Below are 12,204 nucleotides of genomic sequence, written 5' to 3' on the forward strand. Positions count from 1 at the left end.
TGGGGGGGGTGGGGGGTGGGGGGTGGGGGCAACTGCTTCCCTCCTCACCACGAACACTACGTGGCATCTCTTGTAGAAAAGAAATTGTAGGACAATCGGACGAAGAATGTCATCCATTTAAAGCCGAGCCTCATAGAGCATTGTTGTGTTTGGACGATGTGTTTTGCATTGATTTTGTTTAAATTTGTGTTTTTAATATTTGCAATTTCATTTTTATATTGGTAAAGTTTCTTCTGTCCGTCAGTGTACATAAAAGTTGAACGACTTGAACCAGTCTTGTTTTAATGCTAAACAGGGCTACACAAACGTAGGGATATGCCAGTGGTTGTGATGGGGGTTAGGTAGGTAGTAATAGTAGTAGTAGTAGTAGTAGTAGTAGTGGTAGTTGTAGTAGTAGTTGTAGTAGTAGTAGCAGCAGCAGTAGTAGTCGTAGTCGTAGTAGTAGTTGTTGTAGTAGTAGTAGTTGTAGTAGTAGTAGTAGTAGTTGTAGCAGCAGCAGCAGCAGTAGTAGTAGTAGTTGTAGTAGTAGTAGTAGTAGTAGTTGTAGTAGTAGTTGTAGTAGTAGTAGCAGCAGCAGTAGTAGTCGTAGTCGTAGTAGTAGTTGTAGTAGTAGTAGTAGTTGTTGTTGTAGTAGTAGTAGTTGTAGTAGTAGTAGTAGTAGTTGTAGCAGCAGCAGCAGCAGTAGTAGTAGTAGTTGTAGTAGTAGTAGTAGTAGTAGTTGTAGTAGTACTAGTAGTAGTAGTTGTTGTTGTTGTAGTAGTAGTTGTTGTTGTAGTAGTAGTAGTTGTAGTAGCAGCAGCAGCAGTAGTAGTAGTAGTAGTAGTAGTAGTAGTAGTAGTAACGGTTGTGGTTGTGATGGTGATAGTGTGTGTGTGCGCGTGCGTGCTATTTGATACCGTCGGTAGAAGTATTAGTGGTATCAACAGCAGCAGTAGTAGTAGTTGTTGTAGTAACAGTTGCCTACTTTCGGCCAGATATGCCAAGCATGTTTCGAGTTATCTGCCCTTGTCGTGTTCTATGTGCTGCCTGTGCGATATGAAATACGTAGTAACGCCCGTACAACAACATGTCGTAAGATTTGACCTTACTGTTTCACAACAAATAATGGATTGAGGTTTATTTTCGTTGAACATATAGCTTTTTATGTTTGGGATCGTGTCTTATAAAAAGTAACGATCCAATTCAACCGTCGAGTGGTTTCAATGACATTTCACGTGAGTACCGAGTGGCTGTACCCACTTATAATAATTTATAAACTTTAAAGAACACGGGGAAATGTTGGATAATCGTTAGATCTCTAAATGAAGGTTTCCACTGGCCACAACTAATTTTCTACAATCAATATTCGACCATGATACATCGATTTGCAAAGAAGGGCCGTGGTTCACATATACTTCCCATATATCTATATATATATATATACCTCATTCGACCTTCATTGTGTTAGCATATTACTGGATTGTGTAAGGGCGTTCTCTGCCCAAGCCACGAGATATTAACCGAGAATGTCTCAGAAGAATATCCTGTCGAAATATTTTCAAGCTGTTGCCTTGGTTTTTGTACTTTTTGGATTATGCCGTCTGCCAAAAGGTAAGTTTTATTCAAAGATATCAAATTTATATCACCATCATCATTATCATTATCACTATTATTAGATACAGATTAAAATATAAAAAATGCAGCAATGAGGGTTTGGGAGACCCTGGGACAGTCAGGCTGGTTAGGATCATCATCAGCTCAGGGCCCTTGCCCCCTCCACACGCAGCCCAGGCAGGGAATGGGACTTCTCCCAGGAAGCGCTGCCTAGTCAAACTCACCCAGAACTTGTCGGAGAATGTGAAGACTCCCCAACACTGCAACCTTCTGCATTACTCAGATGGTCAGATGGGCTGTTTTCTTTGTAGCAAACCCGGGTGTCAGGCAATAGATCAATAGATTCCACTAAGAGTGAGTGACGGGTTTAACGCCGCTTTTGACAGTATTCCAGTTATATCGCGGCGTGTCAGCTCAATGTGGGAGGAAAGCCTGAATTGGATGCAGGTCTTAGACGTTTACCACTTCGGTGAAACCCAAGAGCACAGGTATGGTGCTGACAAACCTAGAAACATAATTGGGGCGAACCGGGAATCGAACCAACAATCATAGGTTTCTAGCGTGCCCAAGGGACGCAGCTCTGCACAGCGAATCGCGGCGCCTTAGACGACTGGGCCTCTCGTGCCCCTGATTCCACTAAGACACGCTTTACAGGACATGTTCTCTTACCAGTAAGACACGCTCCACCGGATATGTTCTTTTTTTTACTATGACCCGCTCTACAGGACACCTTGTCCTTCATCTAAGACACTCTAATAGAACATGTTATCATTCCACTATGACACGCTCTACAGGACACATTGTAATCCCTCTGAGACACGCTCCACCGGATATGTTCTCCTTCCACTAATATACACTCTACAGGACACGCTGCCCTTCCTTTAAGACTCGCTTTCCGTATACACTCTTCAAAAAAAGTAACACCAATAATTTGTCATTCAATTGTCAAAAAATTTCAAGTTCGAAAATGCCGAGACTCAGCGCTGCCGATCGGAACATCGGGTGTATCCAGAGGGGAATCGCAGTCTTCTGTTGCACGCCACTTCAACGTCCACCAAAGCATCATTTGCCGCCTTTGGGACCGATACACACAGTTCAATTCCACTGCAGACCGCCCGAGAACCGGCCGACCAAGAGTTACCACCCCTGCAGAGGATCGCTACATTCGACTGATCCACCTACGTCATCGCAATGCCACAGCTACGGAGACTGCAGGACGCATCCCTGGTTTGAGGAGGATATCGGACCACATTGGCAGGAACCATCTTCGCGAGGCTGGAATCCGACCCAGAAGACCAGTTATCGTCCGTGTTTTGCAACAGATCTATCGACAGCGACGCTTGCGTTGGTGCCATACCTTACAGCCTTGGAATTGAAGAAACTGGAGACTAGTGTGGTTTAGCGATGAATCACGATTTCTTCTTCACCGGCGAGATGGAAGACAACGTGTTTATCGCCGTCGAAATAAGCGTTTTGCCCCACATTGTATACGTGAATTCGACAATTTCGGTGGGGTTAGTGTCATGGTGTAGGGGGCCATATCCTACACCACGAGATCTGGCTTGGTTGTGGTTCAGGGAAATTTGACAGCAAATCGCTACATGAATCAAATTCTTCAACCTCACCTTCTTCCAATCATTGACAACAGGACAACGCTCCACCGCATACAGCTCGTGTCACGGTAGACTACTTTCATAATGCCTACATCAACGACTTGCCCTGGCCGTCGAGAGATCCAGATCTCAACCCAATCGAACACCTCTGGGATGAACTCGATCGACGTTTACGCCAACGTAAGAACGCGCCACAGACACAACTGGCCAACGCGTTACAAGCAGAATGGCGCAGAATTCGTACACTTATCCAGTCAGTGCCGAGGAGATGCAGAGCTGTGATTGCTGCCCGGGGCGGTCACACGAGATACTGACTTCAACGCCACCTTTTGGCCTTATATGACATGACAATGAACAGTTTTCAATGTCTTTGTACAACAACAACATGTGACAATCGAGTTCCAAAATTTCATATTTGTATCTATGATATTAAATTAAAAATATCGACTTTACTAGGTACAATAAATCTACTGCGTTTCTTTTTATGGAGAGTGTATATTCCCTCTTCCAGAAAAATACGCTCTACCGAATATGTTCCCCCTTCCAGCTTGATACGCTCTACCGGATATGTTCTCCTCCCGCTATGACGCACTCTACAGGACACCCTCCCCTTCCTCTAACACACCCTCTACAGGAAATGTTCTCCTTCCACTTTGACGAACTCTGCCAGGAAGTGTTGTCCTTTGTCCTTTTAAGACACGTCGACCTACCGGATATGTTCTCCTTCCCGTCAGATACGCTTTACTTGGATCCATTGTCCTTCCGCTATAACACACTCTACCTTTCACTAAGACACGTCGACCTTCCGAATATGTTCTCCTTCCGTAAGATACGCTTTACTTGGATCCATTGTCCTTCCGCTACAACACACTCTACCTTTCACTAAGACACGTCTACCTTCTGGATATGTTCTCCTTCCAGCAAGATACGCTTTACTTGGATCTATTGTCCTTACACTACAACACACTCTACCTGTAAGTGTTGTACTTCCAGTATGACACGCCCTACCGAATTTGTTCTCCTTCCACTAAGACACGCTCTACCGGATATGTTCTTCCAGTATGACACACTCTACCGGATATGTTCTCCTTCCAATAAAACCTATCTTCCTTACACTACAACATACTCTACCTGTAAGTGGATATGTTCTCCTTCCACTATGACACGCTCTACCGGACATGTTCTCCTTCCATTAAGACACGCTCTACCGAATATGTTCTCCTTCCACTAAGACACGCTCTACCGGACATGTTCTCCTTCCACTATGACACGCTCTGCCGGACATGTTCTCCTTCCACTATGACACGCTCTACCGGACATGTTCTCCTTCCAGTATGACACGCTCTACCGGATATGTTCTCCTTCCACTATGACACGCTGTACCGGACATGTTCTCCTTCCAGTATGACACGCTCTACCGGACATGTTATCCTTCCACTATGACACGCTCTACCGGACATGTTCTCCTTCCACTATGACACGCTCTACCGAATATGTTCTCCTTCCACTATGACACGCTGTACCGGACATGTTCTCCTTCCACTATGACACGCTCTACCGGACATGTTCTCCTTCCACTATGACACGCTCTACCGGACATGTTCTCCTATCACTGAGACACGCTCTGCTTGCATGCCTTGTTTTTCCACAAACACACGCTCTTCCGTGACTTCGCACTAAGACATGTTCTACAGGACATTTTGTCCTAACACTAACCCTTGCTCTACAGAACACGTTGTCCTTACACAAAGACACACTCTACAGAACACGTTGTCCTTACACAAAGACCCGTGAAGATTCCGGGATAGAATAGGTCTTCAGCAACCCATGCGTGCCGTAAAAGGTAACATCGCTTGTCGTAAAAGACGACTAACGGAATCGGGAGGTCAGGCTCGCTGACTTGGTTGCGTCTCATCGCAAACCGACAAATAACCTACCCGAGTATTTGTTAAATATATTTTATAATTAACTTTATTCAACTTTTGTGAATTTGGGGTCAGCAAAATAAACAATAAAAATGAACGCCTTAAGACATTTACACAACACCATGTATTGGCGAGCTAACTGAAGACATCGGTTTTCTACTCTGATTATATTGTACCATCTGATGATACTATTCTACGAGGATTATATTGTTGAATTTAATCCATAACCTTTGTGCAGCCAACGCCCACAAAGAACAACTAGGTAGATGCATGTCATCGATCCCAATTGCCTGGATCGATGCTCATGATATTAATCACTGGATTGTCTGGTCCAGACTCGATTATTTACAGACCGCCGTCATATAGCTGGAATATTGCTGAGTGCGGCGTTAAACAACAAACCAACCAACCAACCTTACACAAAGACACACTCTACACAACACGTTGTCTTGACACAAAGACACACTCTACAGAACATGTTGCCCTTACACAAAGACACGTTCTACTTATTATTGCTTTTTCCAGTTTGTATTTTTGTATTTTTTTCAAAGACGTTTCAGTCCCTCCCCCGATCCCTTAAACATCAACGAAGCACACTTTATGCTCCCACGAAATGTTGTTGTTCCTTGATATATCTATCCCTGGCTAACTGACTCAACATCTTCCTGTGGCCTTGTTTCAGTGTTTGGCATCAACCTGGCACGTAACCGACCAGCAGAGCAAGTTTCACGCTATGGAATATCCTATGCTGAGCAGGCAGTTGACGGCAGCCATGCTGCATATATTGGATACTGCTCAGGAACTGCGCATGGCGTCCCCTTCGAGTCCCACTTGTGGTGGCAGGTGGACCTGGAGTGTTCTCTGCAGGTGATGGAGGTCATCATCACAAACAGAGACAGTTATGGTAAGTTTTCGACCATTGTCCTTTCGAACACGTAGCGGGGACATAGCTCAGCAGTTAAAGTTCGTGTTTTGAGAGGTATTCCAGTACTCGAGCAAGAGCGGGTTTAGATGGATTCGAGATGCGAGGGATCTATGGTACAAGACTAGGAGAGGCATGTATGAACGATATACCACTTGCTTCCTAACAATCAGGGATTATTTCTTGACAATACGAGTTCCTTGTAATCCCAGCAGCTTTGCAGGGAGCACGAGTGGCGTCTAAAGCACCACAATGCTATGCAGAGGTGTGTCCCGAAGGTGCAAGAAACCATTGACAAATGGGTAGAATGCCAGAATTGCCCTGATTGGTACTGGGTGTGTCAGCACCATACCTGTACTCATGAGTTTCACCAAAGTGGTAAACATCTTAAGTGTTTGTCTCCCACATTAAGGGGGCGGTCGGCTAGCCTAGTGATTAAAGCGTTCGCTCGTCACGCCGAAGACCCGGGTTCGATTCCCGACATGGGTACAATGCGTGAAGCCCATTTCTGGTGTCCCCCGCCGTGATATTGCTGGCATATTGCCAAAAGCGGCGTAAAACCATACTCACTCACCCACTCCAACATCAAGCTGCCAAGCCGTGCGATAACTGTTCAAAGCGACGTTAAACCAAACTCACTGACTCACGTATTGTGTTCAAGGTGAACGGCTTCACGACTTTGACATCCTCATCTCTGACGACGTCACAATGGAGTTTCGCAACGTCTGCAAGCACTATAATGGAAGTGTCCCTAGCCTTACCACCTTGACTGTACCCTGTGAGGAGCCGTTGACGGGACGCTACCTGAGGATACAGGTGCCCTGGGTCATCTCCGAAGATATGCTGGCGCTGTGTGAAGTTCAAGTCATGGGGCTAGCCAAGAGTAAGATTCTCAAAATTCCAATTTAGAAATTCATCTTAGGTTAAAGGTTGTCCAGTAACTTGTCACTATTATTAAACATTAACATTGAAATGACAAGTCGTAATAGAAAAATCCGATGGGATTCCGAAAATTTGAAAACGCCTCTTCACCTGCAGTGTTGTGTCTATTGTGTTCCTTGTAACTTTGAGGCCGGCATATTTGCTTCCCTTAGTTTGCCAGGATCCGCTGATCATGAGTTCGAATCCCAGTTTAGATCGATAATGATCACTTTGTTTGTCAGCATCATCGTACCATGATAATAGAAATAAAAATAAAGTACTCACCAAGTTAATAGAAATGGCATTTTTGTAATGAATAACTCACGAGAGGGATTTCATTATGTTTTACAATTCAAAACACCAATCGGGGCACGGGTGGCCCAGACGTCTAAGGCGCCGCGATTCGCTGTGCAGAGTTGCGTCCCTTGGGCACGCCAGAAACCAGAGATTGTTGGTTCGAATCCCGGTTCGCCCCGATTATGTTTCTAGGTTTTTCAGCACCATACCCGTGCTCGTGGGTTTCACCGAAGTGGTAAATGTCTGATATAATACGCCGTGATATAACAGGAATACTGTTAAAGGCGGCGTTAAACCCAACTCACTCACTCAAAGCATCAATCACAAAAATATTGTTTCACAATTTACCTAAACGGCTGGAGAGTAAATGATTAATATTGATTTATCTAATCGATGTGTACCACATATGGGTATTTTTCACACCTTTTGTCTCTGCATCCACACGTAGCTTTATCTTTCCAGACATGAAGTTTGTAAAGCAGGCAGCCACAAAAGTCATTGCTACCAACACCCTGCAGACAATGAGCTCGTCCAAACGTCAGTGTGCAGATGCATGTTTCGAGAGGTATGATTGCGTGGGGTTTAACTTCTCCCCCTCCTCTGATGCGTGCGAACTTCTCCCGTCCTACGATGCAGATGACGCCGTCTCTGATGACGACTGGAACCTCTACAACGTGGAAATGGGGAACAACTTTTGCTCATGCGACGATAACTGACGTACAAACACTGTCCCAACATTCTACATGCCTAAACGGTGATTGCGAATATACAAGACACTATCCCAACATTCTACATGTACATGTGTAAACGGTGATTACTGAAATACAAGACACTATCCCAACATTCTACATGTACATGTGTAAACGGTGATTACTGATACACAAAACACTATCCCAACATCCTACATGTACATGTGTAAACGGTGATTACTGATATACAAGACACTATCCCAACATCCTACATGTACATGTGTAAACGGTGATTACTGATATACAAGACACTATCCCAACATTCTACATGTACATGTGTAAACGGTGATTACTGATCTACAAGACACTATCCCAACATTCTACATGTATATGTGTAAACGGTGATTACTGACATCAAAGACACTATTCCAACATTCTACTTGTACATGTGTAAACGATGATTACTGATACACAAGACACTATCCCAACATCCTACATGTACATGTGTAAACGGTGATTACTGATATACAAGACACTATCCCAACATCCTACATGTACATGTGTAAACGGTGATTACTGATATACAAGACACTGCCCCAACATCATACATGTACATGTGTAAACGGTGATTACTGATCTACAAGACCGTATCCCAACATTCTACATGTACATGTGTAAACGGTGATTACTGAAATACAAGACACTATCCCAACATTCTACATGTACATGTGTAAACGGTGATTACTGATACACAAAACACTATCCCAACATCCTACATGTACATGTGTAAACGGTGATTACTGATATACAAGACACTATCCCAACATCCTACATGTACATGTGTAAACGGTGATTACTGATATACAAGACACTATCCCAACATTCTACATGTACATGTGTAAATGGTGATTACTGATCTACAAGACACTATCCCAACATTCTACTTGTATATGTGTAAACGGTGATTACTGACATCAAAGACACTATCCCAACATTCTACATGTACATGTGTAAACGGTGATTACTGATACACAAGACACTATCCCAACATCCTACATGTACATGTGTAAACGGTGATTACTGATATACAAGACACTATCCCAACATCCTACATGTACATGTGTAAACGGTGATTACTGATATACAAGACACTATCCCAACATTATACATGTACATGTGTAAACGGTGATTACTGATCTACAAGACACTATCCTGACATCCTACATGTACATGTGTAAACGGTGATTACTGATATACAAGACACTATCCCAACATCCTACATGTACATGTGTAAACGGTGATTACTGATATACAAGACACTGCCCCAACATCATACATGCACATGTGTAAACGGTGATTACTGATCTACAAGACCGTATCCCAACATTCTACTTGTATATGTGTAAACGGTGATTACTGAAATACAAGACACTACCCCAACATTCTACATGTACATGTGTAAACGGTGATTACTGATACACAACACTACCCCAATATTCTACATGTACATGTGTAAACGGTGATTACTGATACACAACACTATCCCAACATCCTACATGTACATGTGTAAACGATGATTACTAATATACAAGACACTATCCCAACATCCTACATGTACATGTGTAAACGGTGATTACTGATATACAAGACACTATCCCAACATTCTACATGTACATGTGTAAACGGTGATTACTGATCTACAAGACCGTATCCCAACATTCTACTTGTATATGTGTAAACGGTGATTACTGATATACAAGACACTATCCCAACATCCTACATGTACATGTGTAAACGATGATTACTGATATACAAGACACTATCCCAACATTCTACACGTACATGAGTAAACGGTGATTACTGATATACAACACTATCCCAACATTCTACATGTACATGTGTTAACGATGATTACTGATACACAACACTATCCCACCATTCTACATGTACATGCCTAAACGGTGATTACTGATATACAAGACACTATCCCAACATCCTACATGGACATGTGTAAACGGTGATTACTGATATACAAGACACTACTCCAACATCCTACATGTACATGTCTAAACGATGATTACTGATCTACAAGATTGTGTGTAATAATCGATAATCAATTCATGTTACAATTGTCACGATATCTGTGTATCGAATATCTGAAAAGTCGCAAGTAAGTAGAGCGCGTACAAATCGATATTGATTTCAACCTCACTCACCCGCCAGTTCAAACGTTTAATGTTGTTTGTATAATGTAATTGTTGTTGGACCCATGTCATTATTATACATTTTTATCTTAAGATGTTTCGTGGTGCTTGAAGACCACTTATCGTTTACATTCAACGATCTGTATGGACATCATACCCTTGTAGACATACAACTGAATATTGTTGTCATATCACCATGGCAAATTCTTTGTGTTCGTACATATTAATTTTAGCGTTGGTAAGTGTCTATTCAAGAGCTAATGTTTGTTTGTCCTTTCTTGTTTGTTAATATGTTTTATGGAAATGAACAAATACATGAGGTCCTTTTGTGTTATCCATGTAAATGTGAAGGTTGCAAGGGTGGTTAAGCAGTCTTTGTCGCTGGGCAGTGTGTCAGGCGTGTCAGATATTTTGGACCCCTCCCTTTTAAAAATGCTGGATCCGCCCTTCGAGTCTGTTTCCGGCATCCCAAAGACGCCGCCATGGCCATGGCCACAAGCAAGCACGAGGCCAAATGATCCCATTAATTTAGAAAATGTGTTGCCCCTCCTTCGGGAACCAGGACAGCACAAAGTAAGAACAAAACCATTATCAAAAGACTCCAGCAACCTTTGCTGATGGATGGGTCTACAAACAGTAAGAGCCCACAGTATCGACTGGAGAGGACAGTTCTTGGCATTGCTTTTAAACCTTGGACCAAACCAGAACCTCCACTAAATCAGAAAAAGACCGCATGTCCCTGAATTTCAAATTTGAAACAAGGGAAATAATGCTTTAAACTTAAGTAAATTCTCAAACAAAAGTCACTCTCCCTTAATGTCCCGCACTTTGTCAATATCAGGAAGATCCAACAGTTTCATTCTCCTTTAAGAGTGAGTGAGTGAGTGAGTATGGTTTTTCGCCGCTTTTAGCAATATTCCAGCAATATCACGGCGGGGGACACCGGAAATGGGCTTCACACATTGTACCCATGTCAGGAATCGAACCCGGGTCTTCGGCGTGACGAGCGAACGCTTAAACCACTAGGCTACCCGACCGCCCCTCTCCTTTAAGAACACCATCTCATCCAACTTGCTAAAATATAGGAACGTGTTGCTGAGCGATGACTTGGCAGCTCATAATGTAACTTCCACAATGTGTGTTTCTTTTTTTTCTTTTCTTTTTTTTTTGATTGTTGTTTAACGCCGCAATCAGCAATATTTCAGCTATATTACGGCGGTCTGTAAATAATTGAGTCTGGAACAGACAATCCAGTGATTGACATCATGATCATCGGTCTACGCAACTGGGATATGTTGCCAAGAACTGGACCACCCGATCCCGTTAGTCACGTTACGACCAGCATAGGTTGTTGGGAACCTATTCTGACCCGGAATCACTGACAAACATATAATCAAATGAGCATCAATATCAAAACATTACGACCAATGACAATTTACGTTCTCTTCACAACCTTCCTCTTCCCCAAGGTATTATTTGTTTCTATCTGCTTAGTCAGCGTTCCAATCTTTTATGCATTCTATTACAATATGGCATCTCATTAGGGTACAGACCCGTGAAGATCCGGGGTAGAATAGGTCTTTAGCAACCCATTCTTGGCGTTAAAGGTGACTATGCTTGTCGTAAAAGGCGACCAACGGGATCGGGTGGTCAGGCTTGCTGACTTGATTGATGCATGTCATAGATCCCAATTGCATGGATCGATGCTCATGATGTCAATCACTGGATTGTCTGGTCCAGACTCGATTATATACAGACCGTCGTCATATAGCTGGAATATTGCTGAGTGCGGCGTTAAACAAGAAACAAACATTAGGGTATAGAGAAGTGTCGCGAAACGTTTTTGTGTTCCGTGAATAAAACGAGCTGCATAGTTTTTATAATAACTAAAAACAATTTTACACAAAATAACGGTAATCGATGTAATACCACAAATATTTTTCAATAAACCTATTTGTTCTAAAGTGAAAACTTAAAACAATGCATACATCTGGCCTAATAGTGAGTGAATTCGTATTGGAATTGCCCCGGGGATCGTGT

General features: G+C 42.9%; 1 protein-coding gene across 1 annotated transcript; it reads left to right on the top strand.

The window, feature by feature from the left end:
- The first annotated feature begins 1,490 nt into the window (after nt 1-1,490).
- On the top strand, nt 1,491-10,054 carry LOC125378357. Its single transcript, XM_048393796.1, has 4 exons — nt 1,491-1,590; nt 5,814-6,035; nt 6,715-6,936; nt 7,734-10,054. Exons 1-4 carry the CDS (start codon nt 1,506-1,508, stop codon nt 7,985-7,987), a joined length of 783 nt encoding a protein of 260 aa, XP_048249753.1. The 5' UTR covers nt 1,491-1,505; the 3' UTR covers nt 7,988-10,054.
- Nucleotides 10,055-12,204: the final 2,150 nt, after the last annotated feature.

The sequence above is a fragment of the Haliotis rufescens genome, unplaced genomic scaffold (genome assembly GCF_023055435.1).
Source record: "Haliotis rufescens isolate VD_foot unplaced genomic scaffold, xgHalRufe1.0.p SCAF_12, whole genome shotgun sequence".
Taxonomy (NCBI): Eukaryota; Metazoa; Mollusca; class Gastropoda; order Lepetellida; family Haliotidae; genus Haliotis; species Haliotis rufescens.

What these genes read in the sequence shown, in the direction of transcription:
- LOC125378357 (XM_048393796.1), top strand. Translation starts at nt 1,506, where the DNA reads ATGTCTCAGAAGAATATCCTGTCGAAATATTTTCAAGCTGTTGCCTTG. An exon ending in CACAAACAGAGACAGTTATG is followed by an intron (nt 6,036 to 6,714) that starts GTAAGTTTTCGA and finishes ATTGTGTTCAAG; the next exon opens with GTGAACGGCTTCACGACTTT. An exon ending in AGTCATGGGGCTAGCCAAGA is followed by an intron (nt 6,937 to 7,733) that starts GTAAGATTCTCA and finishes TTATCTTTCCAG; the next exon opens with ACATGAAGTTTGTAAAGCAG.